The sequence below is a fragment of the Ornithorhynchus anatinus genome, chromosome X1 (assembly GCF_004115215.2).
Source record: "Ornithorhynchus anatinus isolate Pmale09 chromosome X1, mOrnAna1.pri.v4, whole genome shotgun sequence".
In the NCBI taxonomy this organism is placed as follows: domain Eukaryota; kingdom Metazoa; phylum Chordata; class Mammalia; order Monotremata; family Ornithorhynchidae; genus Ornithorhynchus; species Ornithorhynchus anatinus.
This window is the reverse complement of record NC_041749.1, coordinates 44,380,397-44,392,675: the sequence shown is the minus strand read 5'-3', so window position 1 is coordinate 44,392,675 and position 12,279 is coordinate 44,380,397. Positions and strand designations below refer to the sequence as shown.

The 12,279-nt window shown below is 48.7% G+C and overlaps 1 protein-coding gene across 4 annotated transcripts in view; it reads right to left on the bottom strand.

Annotated features, from left to right (window-relative positions):
• The window catches only part of JADE2 (jade family PHD finger 2), a 127,850-nt gene that overhangs the window by 75,134 nt on the left and 40,437 nt on the right, over positions 1 to 12,279 (bottom strand). For all 4 annotated transcript variants that reach the window (XM_029050420.2, XM_029050418.1, XM_029050419.1 and 1 more), the window contains exon 4: positions 2,066 to 2,223. In XM_029050420.2, coding sequence (XP_028906253.1) covers positions 2,066 to 2,223 — 158 coding nt within the window. The remainder of the gene's footprint in view (positions 1 to 2,065; positions 2,224 to 12,279) is intronic.

Sequence of the window (12,279 nt, the reverse complement as noted above, 5' to 3'; positions counted from 1 at the left end):
GTTAACAAGGCATTTCTTGGCTCTTGGTCTCCCTTCTGAAGAAGGAAAATAAAACCACTTTGAGATCCTGGGAGAAGGTGGGTGGGGGAGGGCGGAGCCTCCATGGAATCACATGCCCAAAACTGGCTGGACTTCTCTAGATCCAGCAAAAAGCACAAATCTTCCATGTGGTATCGCAGGTGGCATCCTCCTTGGCAGGATCTCAGGAGAGGGACCCTCCCCAAAGCCTGGACCACATCTCCCACTGCAGAAGTGGTCAGACCCCGGGGTACTCTTGCCTCTGCTGGAATTGCAGTTCTACCTCTAATAGCCTCCCACAGGCAGTAATGCCACAACTTTCCTCCCATCCTCAGCCATGTGGCTGGATAATAACATCTGTGACACTTGTTCAGCACTTACTATGTGCTAAGCACTGGAGTAGGTACAAGAAAATCAGGCTGACACAATCCCTGTTCCACCTTGGGCTCATGTTCTAAATAAGAGGGAGAACACATACTGAATTCCCCCTCACTGTTTTATGGATGAGGAAGCTGAGGCACAGAAGTAAAATGACTTTCCCAAGGTCACACAGCAGACAAGTGGCAGATCCAGGATTAAAATCCGGGTCCTTCTGACTCCCAGGTCTATACTCACTCCACTGGGCCACGCTGCTTTGTTCAGAGTGAGGATGGCCACTGGCCGCACCTGAGAATGGTCATCTCTTTGCCAACCATGAAGCAAAAACTGTCTGCTTCTGGGCTACATAGGTTTTAGAATGTGCTGCAATGGCATCATAAGGACAACTGAAAAGGTTCTTGGTAGAAATCAGTAGAAGGGACTGTGAGCCCCACTTGGAATGAGGACTGTGTCTGACCTGATTACATGGTATCTACCCCTGCATTTAGTACAGTGCTGGGCTTATAGTAAGCACTTAACAAATCCCGCCATTACAAAGGGTGGATATAGATGGTGAAATTCACCTGGCCCCCTCCATCACTGCAGAGCCTTTGAGTTCCCCTCCCAGGGCCCTCTGAACATGGTTGCCATTTCTGATTAGGAATATCAGATGTAATGGGCATCCGGTGCCAAACCTGAATGAGACAGGACAGGACAGCTGAAAACCAGGTCTTTGCTACGGTATAAAACGGGACAAATGATCACCCTCTTCAAAGCTCAGGGGTCACAGGGCAACATGTCTGCCTCTGCCATGGACCGATATACTCAAAGGCAGATTCTGACTCCTCAGAGCAGAGAGCAGCCAACAAAAACAGGTCTGGTGGAGTGCGTCGTGAGGTCACTTGGGCCAATCCACTACTCCAGTGGTTCCAGGCAGGGCCGTCTCCTCCCCCCATCCCCTTCCCCAGTCAGATGGCTCTCACTCCTCTGACTTCCTCCTCCAGAGGGTGGGCACAGAGTCAGGGGGCGGATGGGCAGCCCGCCCTTTTCATAACTACCTGAGGGGGGGCAGGGACAGGAGGGACAGAGGCTAGAAACCCCAAAATGGAGTCTGGGCCAAAGCTTCCGTTAACTCCTCAGTCTCCCATCACCATGCTGGAATTGGAAGCCTGGGAAAATCTCTCAGGCCAGTTCTCCTTCTCCCCGGGGAATCACAGCCTTGAGCCCCTGAACAGGCACCCCTCCACCCCGCCCCCGACCCCCAGGTCCGGAAGAGAGGCTTTCACTTTCAGGAACAGGTAGGCCAGGAGACCCTTTCCTCGAACCCCCTGGGGCTGCCTGCACGGTGTCAGCATTCCTCTGGTGGCACTCCACAAGGGGCTTCCCCCTTCCATCCCCTTCGCCCTCTGGTGACCACCACAGAATGAGGCCACCCCTCCGCCCCCACAGATCAAGCCATCTCGCCATCCACAGCCGGATCAAACCCACATCCCTCCTTGGCCCTGACCGCTGCGACGTCGGCGTCCCGTGTTGGCCCCCACCTCACAGCATGAGAAGCAGACTTCTCCCCGGGGACCTCCCGCTCGGCCCCACGGTCCTGAGGGAAGCCGGGAGACGGCTTGCCGCCCCCAACCTTCCCCGTCCCACTGACCCGTTTCTGGCACTCAAGGGAGCTGCGGCCGCCACTCACCTGACCACGGGTTCGGGGATGGCTTCCGCCCCTGCGGGCACCTGGACGCCTTTCTCCCACTCCTGCCTCCAGGAGTCCACCAGGATGTAGTACTCATCCGGGCTTAGTTGGTATGAGTCGGGAATCTTCATGGCGGTAATGAGATCCGTGCGGAAGACCTGGATGGAGAGGGGGAGGGGGAGGAGGTGAGGGTCTGGGCCACAGAGGCTGGATAGCTGAGTTGCCTCTCTGTATTGGCACTGTCCGGTGTCCCGACAGGGGACCCTGGACTCTCTCTAGGACACTCCAGAGTAGCTCCACAAACAATTCCACCTTTACAGTGGGCCTACACTGCTTGGGAATCTGACAGCTGGGGAGGGGACATTCGCCGGAATGGGAAGACTAACTAGTCACAAAAGGGCTCTCTTCACCAGCTGGTCCACAGCTCACCCTCTTCGCTCCTCCCATGAGCAATTTGTCTCAGTACGCTGCTCTCAACTCTCCCACCTCAGACCTCCTTTGCACACTGTTCCCCCAGACTGGAACTTCCCACCCCTCTAAAATCCCCCAGAGAGCAGCCCTCTACATCTTCAAAGCCCTCCAGGAAGCCTTCCCCAGTGAATTCACAACACCCAAGTCACAAAGGCTACCCTTAGCCTTAGGCCACTGGCCTGCACAGTCAGTGGGTCAATCAATCCTGTGAGCCAGTCCACAGTATTTCTGTGCTTACTGGATGCAGAGCACTACTAAGCTCTTGGGAGAGTATAGTACAACAATATAACAGACACATTCCCTACTCACAACGAGCTTACAGTCTAGAGGGGAGCTTACAGTCTAGAGAGGATGTGCAGTGTGACTTAAGTTCCCAAACTTCCTGCCCTGGGCAGAAGATGATCCTGGAGGTGGCTGATTTGGATCCAGCCCAGCTGTGAACCTGCAGGACAATAAGCCTTTTCAAGTTTTAGGACCCTGGGAAATAGCACGGCCCAGTGGAAAGAATGCAGGCCTGGGAATCGGAGGAACTGGGTTCTAATCCCACTTCTGTGACCTTGGGCAAGTCATTTAACTTCTCTGGGCCTCAGTTTCGTCAAATGTGAAAAGGATTTAATACCTACTCCCCCTCCTACCTAAACTCTGAGTGGGATGGGGACTCCTTCCAACTCGATTAGCTTGTACCTACCGCAGTGCTTAAAACAGTCCATGGAACAAAGTAAGCACTTAACAAACATCCCAATTATTACTATTAGATAGAACGCTCAGGAGGCAAGAAAAGGAGAAACCTACTAAGCTGTAAGCCCCATGTGGGACAAGGACTCTTCCCTGTATCCTCCCCAGTCTTCTGATCGTAGAAAGTGCTTAAATACCACAATGATTATTAATCCTAGCAAGGCTGATGGTACCACGGTTGACTAGTCAATTCATTGCACGGAAGGAACATCAAGCATCAGAAGACAAGAGTTCCCCCCACCCTGCCCAAACTCCCCCTCTCTTCTCCACATCAACCTATCTATGGTTTTTATTAATACTACTACTACTAATAACAATAATAGGAATTGTTAACCATGTACATGTACCATGTGCAAGGCACTATATTAAGGACTGGGGTAGACACAAGCTAGTCAAGTTTCAAGTTGGACACAGTTTGTGTCCCATATGGAGCTCACAGTCTTATTCCCCATATAGCAGATGAGGTAATTGAGGCACAGAAAAATGAAGTGACTTGCCAAAGGTCATATAGCAGGCAAATGGCGGAGCTGGGATTAGAATCCAGGTACTTCTGACTCCCAGGCCTGTGCTCTATCTACTAGGCCACACTGCTTTTCAACTGACCACTTACAGTATGCGGTGCACCATACTGAATGCTTGGGAGAGTATGACACAACAGAATTGGTAGATATGTTCTCTAGAGGGGCCTCCACATCCCTGTTTTTCACTTCAACTCTTACCATCTTTAAAGTCCTCCTAAAAGCCCACCTCCTTCAGGAAGCCTTCCCCAATTAATTAAAAAATGCCCCAGCTGTGTTGGATAGCACCCTCCCTTAGCACTTGCAGCATATTCCAAATCTATACTCAGCACTCATGGACATATGCATATTTTAATTTATTTATGTTTTACTCAAATATTTATCTGTGCATTCAATTATGTGTACAGCCGATTAGTCCTGAAGTATTTTGTTCTGTTTCCAGCTTTACTATTACTCTTCCTCTTGTCTTCCTAACCATAATTAATCTTTTTTGGTCTTCCCCGGTAGATTGGAAGCACTGTGTGGGCAGAGAATGTATGCTTTAGTACTGTCATACTCTCCCTATTGCTTATTCATTCATTCATTCATTCATTCATTCATTCAAGTGTATTTACTGAGTGCTTACTGTGTGCAGAGCACTATACTAAGCACTTGGGAAACTACAACACAACAATAAACAAGAGACATTCCCTACCCACAACAAGCTTACAGTCTAGAGGCAGGGAGACAGACATCAATACAAATGAATAAAATGACAGATATGTACATAAGTGCTTTGGGGCTCGGAGGGGGGAAAAGCAAAGGGAGCAAGTCAGGGAGAAGCAGAAGGAAGTGGGAGATGATGAAAAGTGGGGCTTAGTCTGGGAAGGCCTCTTGGAGGAGATGTGCCTTCAATAAGGCTTTGAAGGGGGGAGAGTAATTATCTGGTGGACTTGAGGAGGGAGGGTGTTCTAGGACAGAGGCAGGACACGGGCCACGGGTCTGCGGCAAGACAGGCAAGATGGAAGCACAGTAAGAAGGTTAGCAGCAGGGGAGCAAAGTGTGCGGGCTGGGTTGTAGAAGGAAAGAAGCAAGGTGAGGTAGGAGGGGGCAAGGTGATGGACTGCTTTAGTATAGTGTTTAGAACTCAGGGGGCATTCAAAAAATGCCACTGATTTATTGATTGACCTGGAGCATCATCATCATCATTAACTTCATCATTGGTATTTACTAAGCTCTTATTAGTCACTTAAACCTATCCTTATCAATGTTATTTTTTAATGGTACTTGTTAAGGGTTTACTTCATGCCAAGTACTGAACTAAGCCCTGGGGTAGATACAAGATATTCAGCTTGGATACAGTTCCTGCCCCACATGGGGCCCACAGTAGGATTTCATCCCCATTTTACAGGTGAAAAAACTTAGAGACAGAGAAGTTAACTGACTTGACAAGTGGCAGAGGATTAGAACACAGGACCTCTGACTCCTAGGTTGCGCTCTTTCAGTCCATATTCAGTCCATGTGTCACCACACCTCAAGAACCTCCAATGGATGCCCATCCACCTCGGCTTCAAACAGAAACTCCTTACCATGGGCTTTAAAGCACTCAATCAGCTTGTTACCTCCTACTTTACTTCACTGATCTCCTGCTACTGCCCAACCCGCACATTTTGCTCCTTTAGTGCTAGCTTACTAACATTTTGCTCCTTTAGTGCTAGCTTACTCACTGTGCCCCAGTCTCATCTATGTTGCCTGTCAATGTTGCCGCTGACCCTTTTCCTATGTCTTCCCCCTAGCCTGGAATCCCCTCCCCCTCCAAAAACTCAGACCACTAATCTCCCCATCTTCAAAGCCTTATTAAGGTCACACCTCCTCCAAGAGGTCTTCCCCAATTCAGCTCTCTTCTTTTCAGCTCCCTCTCCCTTCTGCATCATCCTATGAACTTGTGTGAGCCCATGGAGGGCAGGGATTGTTTCTCTTTGTTGCTGAACTGCACTTTCCAAATGCTTAATACAGTGCTCTGCAAACAGTAAAGCACTCAGTAAATACGAATGAATGAATCTGTGACCTTTGGTCATTTGATTTTGGACCCACCCTCAATGCCACAGCACTTGTGTATGTATCTTTAAATTACATATTATAAATTATTTATTCATATCAATGTCTGGCTCCCCCTCTATACTGTAAGTTCGTTATGGGCAGGGCACATGTCCGCCAACTCTGTTGTATTGCACGCTCCCAAGCGCTTAGTACAGTGCTTGGCATGTAGTAAGCACTCAATGAATACCATTGATTGACTCATTTCCACTAGGCCAAGTGCCATATTTACTGAGCCCTTACTGTGTGCAGAGCAGTGTACCCAGTGCTTGAAAAAATACAACAGAGTTGGTAGGCGTGACTCCTGACGAAGGAGCTCACGGTCTAAAGGGGGAGATCGACATTACAAACTTGGCCTCAGTTTCCTAATCTGTAGAATGGAGATAAGATCATTAATAATAATAATAATAGTGGTATTTGTTAAGTGCTTACTATGTGACAGGCCCTTTATTAAGGGCTGAGGTAGATACAGGCAAATTGGGGGACACAGTCCCTGTCCCACAAGGGGCTAACAGTTTTATTCTCCATTTCACAGGTGACATAACTGAGGCACAGAAAAGTGAAGTGATTTGCCCAAGGTCACACAGCAGATAAGTGGCAGAGTCAGAATTAGGACCCAGGTCTTTCTGACTCCCAGACCCATACTCTATCCATTAAGCAATGCTGCTCTCCTCACTCTTAGATTTAGAGCCCAGTGTGAGGCAGGAACTGTATCTGATCTGATTATCTTATAACTACTCCTGAGGCTGACCTGTAGTTAGTGTTTAATAAATTCCACAGCTAACAAAGCCCGAGGCCTCCTAGACAGATGAAGTCCCTAACGGGCACCTCAGTGCACTGCCCTACTGGTGGCATGACCCTTGATGGGCAACTTCTCCCCTCCCTCACCCACCCATCTCCCTCCACCCTCAGAAGATCCAAGGGCTTCTTCCTCAGCCTCCCAATTTCCCAAGTATTTCTGAGCGGGGCTGGGATAGTCGAAATGCATTCATTTAATCAGTCAGTCAGTCAGTCAATCGCATTTATTGAGCTCTTTCTGTGAGCAGAACACTGTGCTAAATGCTTGAGAAAGTACAATACAACAGCCATAATCCCTGTCCACAATGACCTTGAAGTCTAGTTCATTCGAGGCCAACGAGATCAGATCTCTGCACAGATCGTCCCGCCTGCAGACACCACCTGGGTTGCCCACGCCCTCCCCGCCCTTCCCAGCAGGTACCACTCACAGAGCGGAGCTGGTCAGTCAGCGCGAGGTCCAGCTCTTTCTTCTTTTCCTTTCCCAGAAGTTCAAGCAAGTGGAAAAATAAATAATCCCAACGTTTACTAAGCACTTACTACTTACCAGAGCACTGTGTTCAGCCCTGAGGGGGTGTTTACAAGATAATATGATCATTCACAGTCCCTGTCCCACTGGGGACTCTGCAGAGTAATCGCATGATAAATATGATTGACTGAGGCTCACAACCTAAGAGCAGGGATAATGTCCTCATTTTACAAATAAAACTGGGGCCAAGGGAGGTTAAATGGCTTGTCCAAGGTCACATAATAGTCCCATGATCTTTCCACTAAGCCTCGTTACCTCTCATTAAAAGGCATAATTAATTAATGTGCGTTTATTACAGTGCCCTGCACACTGTGGTCTCCTAGTATAGCGCTCTATGCGTAGAAAGTACCTACTAAAGTGTTGTGCACTGAATAAAGCATTCAGTACAGCGCCCTGCACACAGTAGACAGTGCTCTCTACCCACACAACATTCTAGATACAGAAGGCACCCAGTACAGCACACTGCACACAATGGATACTTAATCAATACCTCTGATTGATCGATGCCCATAAAGGATGAGAGAAAAACTGCAAGGTGAAGGATGTGTACAAACCTAATTAACAACCTCTTTCTAACAGGGGTTTGGAAAAGGTCAAGTTTCCTGAAGTCTCCATTTGCCACACAATTTAATTGTTCAGACCAACACTGTGGCATTTAATTATGATGCCAGTGTGAAAAATTAAAATGAGATTAAGATTAAATGCTAATTAAATAGAAGCAGAAATATGGTTGAGATTTCAACAGGCCTGAAAATGTGCATATTTTATTACCAAGTGATAAGAAAGCTCATGGAAAACCCTAAACGGGTAGGGGAGGCTGCTTCATTTTTACCCAGAAAGGGCCAGCATACTTCCACTGATCTTCGTCTGTCACTGCCACTTCTCAGACAAGGACCTGTTTAAATCCCTCTCCGATCTGAGCACCACACCATGTAGCCCTCTTCACGGGGTAAAAGACAAACAAAATTCCATGTCAACTAAGAACTCTTTCGTTCTTTCACAGCTCTCCTCTCTGAAGTGCTCAGTGTTATTCAGTGTTTTGGTGGCTATGAAAACCTCCCCTCCCCAGATCCACAAACATCTTAAAGCTGACCCAGAAGAGCAATTTGGAGCTTTGGTTTGCCTTTCCAACTGAGGCGTTAAGTGCTTCAAAGAGAGCAGGTGACATTTGAAAAAAGAGAAAGGGAAAATTCAACAGGTGCCTCTCTAGCACATCACCTGTGTCAACAACCTTCAAGTTCCAACTTTAGAACATTGATGTGCTGTTGAAGGGAATACGCTTTGACTTGCCAAATAAACCCACCCAATGGGCAGGGACATCTGCATGAGTTCTGGCAGGCCACCCAGGAGAAACCAGGACGTTTAGGGACCCTGAAGGTGGATCCGTTGGGGCCTGAGGGGCAGGCCGGTGCAGTGCCTGCCTCTGCCTGGGTTTGTTTATCTGTGAGGAGGGTTGACCTCACCTCACAGAGGAGAAAAGCTGGTGGGAAGATGGACTCAGCTGCCATGCCCGGGGGCCTGCAAAAGCAGGAACCGCCCACTGCTGCAGGGAGTCTGTTTGGGGGGGGGGCCTGTTTCAGGTAGGGGGATGGGAGCCCACAGCTGATGCAATAGGGGTGATGCCAAAGGGCACCCACCACAGTAGCTTCCCCTTCCCATCTCCCCAACGCCCCCAGGGTCCCTCCCTCTCCCCACACCGCCAATCCAGTGGGACCCCTTGGCAGTCAAGTGGCCAGAGCAGGGCCCCATGGGGCCTGCCCAGTCTGCTCTGAGCCCCCTCAGGAAGCATGAGGGTATGTGGGTCAGGACTGCCCGTGGACCTGGGCAAAAGGAATGTCTGACACAATGCCATCGCCCACCCATCCCTGGCACTTCTGGGACAGGGAGGAGATAGAAAGAGCCCAGGCCTGGGAGGCAGAGGGCCTGGGTCCTCATCCTGACTCTGCTGTTTACCTGGTGGGTGACCCTGGGAAAGTCACTTTGCTTCACTGTCTTTCAAATCTCTTCATCTGTTGTCTCTCCTACACTTAAGAGTGTGAGCCCCCTGAAGCACAGGGGGCTGTATCTGGCCTGATCATCTTAGTATCATGTTTGGCTCAGTCCCAGGGACAAACTCCACTGTTGGGTGGGTGCAGCCAGGCCTGAGGGCCAAATATAGGCTCCCTTGGGTGCGGAGTAAGGGACAGGAAGGGGGCTTCAGCTAGAACCCCCGAGCCATGTCCCGCCAACACAGTGGGGGAACTTTCCCATCTGCCAGCCGCCCATGAGACCAGAAGCCCCGTATTAGGGCAGGGCCTGGGTCCCGCCTAATTACCTTGTACTTACCCCAGCACCTGGCACAGGGCTTGGCACACAGTGAGCACTTGACAAATATTATTATTACTATAATTACTATTAATACTGAGAGGGATTTCCACCCACTCTTCCTCCAGGCACCCTTTCTCACTATGGGACACAAGTTGGGTTTGCAGCCTGGTGAGAGCCAAAGGGCTTATTTCATTCATTCATTCAATAGTATTTATTGAGTGCTTCCTATGTGCAGAGCATTGTACTAAGCGCTTGGAATGTACAATTTAGCAACAGATAGGGACAGTCCCTGCCCAATGACGGCCTCACAGTCTAAACGGGGGAGACAGACAGCAAAGCAAAACAGAACAGACCACTTTTACTACTAATTCAGAAACCTGGCTTGGTCCCGACTGAAGGTATCAGGAAATCTAAGACAACCCAGAGGGCCCAGTAGCAGTGGTAACTATTTCTTGAGCTCTTGTTGGGTGCAGGGAACTAACTAAACACTTGGAAGTAGAAAACAACCTTAAACTCTAATGAGGGACCCAGATCTGAAGATATTTATTGATAGAGTAATCAAAGGAAGTAAATGAATGTACAATCCAATAGCATATATACAAATGTGCTCAGGATGGGTTTGAATTAGCATCCAAGTGCTGGCAATTGGGAGTGGACAAGCTAGCATGTACTGGGGTGCTGGGAACTAAGTGGGGGAAGCTTGCTGGGGAGGTGGGATTTTAGGAGGGCAGTGATTTGGGGAGAGCCGGGGTCCGTCTATTGTGTGGGGGGAGGGAGATTCAGGCAGGGGGAACAGCGTGAGCAAGGAGATGGGGAGCAAGGGGGAGGGAGGGAGGGAGAGGCAAAAGCGAAGCACAGTTAGAAGATGAGCTTGAACAAGGTGGGGGATCTGAGGAGTACTGGCAGAGAGATGAGATGAGTTGTTTGACTGCCCTGAAGTCAGGAGGGAGCTATTTTTGGTGGATTCGGAGGGATCCAGGAGCAGAAAGAGGAAGCTCCACTTCATCTAGCTGACCCGGGCACCAGCCTGCTGTACAGACTGAAGGCAGGAGAGTCTGTCCATCAATCAATGGCATTTATGAAGCGCTTAATGTGTGTAGAGCCTTGTGCCAAATGCTTGGGAGAGTACAATATAACAGAGTTGGTAGACATTTTCCCTGCCCACAGTGAGAGATGTGCAATTCCAGGTCGGATGAGAGGAGAGGCCAGAGAGGAATGTGTCTCCCAAATCCATTGTACTGCAGTCTCCTAAGCACTTAGTTCAGTGCACGGCACACATTACTGACTCAATAAAGACCACTCAATAAAGACCACTGATGGGCTGATGGATTGTTAGAGAAGACTGCATGAGTTCACCAAGGGAGTGTAGAAGGGAGAAGAATAGAGGACCAAGAACAGGAGCCTTGCAGAGTAACTACGCAAAGGGGACAGGAAGCAGAAGTGGAGCCAGCAAACGAAACTGTGAAGAAGCAAAGAGGCAGGAGGAAAACCAGGCGGGCAGAGCGCCAGCAAAGCCAAGGCCTAATCGGGTTTTGAGGGGAGAGTAGGAAAAGTGGGAAAACTAACTTGGTTGGTCTTACATGTTCTGTGATCTAGGGCAAGTCATTTTACCGCTCTGGGCCTCAGTTTCCTCAACTATAAAATGGGGATAAGGTATACACCTGCTTTCCTCTTAGACCATGAGCGCATATGGGACTTGCTTATCTGGAATCTACCCCAGCGCTTAGTGCAGTGCTTGGCATATAATAAAGTGCTTAACCAACACCACAATTGTCATGACTTACTACTCATTCATTCATTCAATCACTTATTGAGTGCTTACTGTGTGCAGAGCACTGAACTTAGTATTTGGGAGAGTACAATATAACAATAAACACATTCCCTGTCCACAACGAGCTTACAGTCTGGGGCGGGGGGGAAAAGACATTAATATAAATACATAAATTACAGATATGTACATAAGTGTTGTGGGACTCAGGCGGGGCGGGGGGGGGGGAGGGGAGTAAAGAGAGCAAGTGAGGGAGACACAGAAGGGAGTGGAGAAGAGGAAAGGAGGGCTTAGTCAGGGATGGCCTCTTGAAGGAAATGTGCCTTCAATAAGTCTTTGAAGTAGTTATCTGTTGGATTTGAGGAGGGAGGGCATTTCAGACCAGAGGCAGGACATGTGTGAGGGGTCAGTGGCAAGATAGACGAACAAGAAGTACAGTGAGAAGGTTAGCATTAGAGAAGTGAAGTGTGTGGGCTGGGTTGTAGTAGGAGTGCAGCGAGGTGAATTAGGAGGGGGCAACCTTTAGATGGTGTTTTCCAGGTGGGAAAGATGATATTCAATCTGATTTTCCTGTATCTATGCCAGCCTTTAGCTCAGTGCTTGCCACAGTGTAAGCGCTTAATAAGCACCCTAAACATCAATATCCTAGAAGACATCCCCAGTGACCTCAAGTGCCTGAGGATGAAAAGACGCCCCTTTAGCCTTTTGGCGACAGTAAAGTCTTTGAAAGAAGAAGCACAACGTTTATGTGGAAATCCATTGGCGACGACACGTGGGCCCAAATTGTAATCTAAATGCCTTTTTGTTTTGAACGGCCAGGGATCAGGCTTAGCAAAAGGCTCAATTATTCGACTCAAACTCTTCTGAATTATTTATGAAAACTAAATAAAGGCTAAATTGGACACTGATGAGCTAGAGGCCTGGCAGCAGGGGAAAGTTGTGTACTGGAAAACAAGCAATTTTCTTGGAATATGAGTGTTTTCTATTTCCGCCTTTTCTGCAGAAACTGACAAAT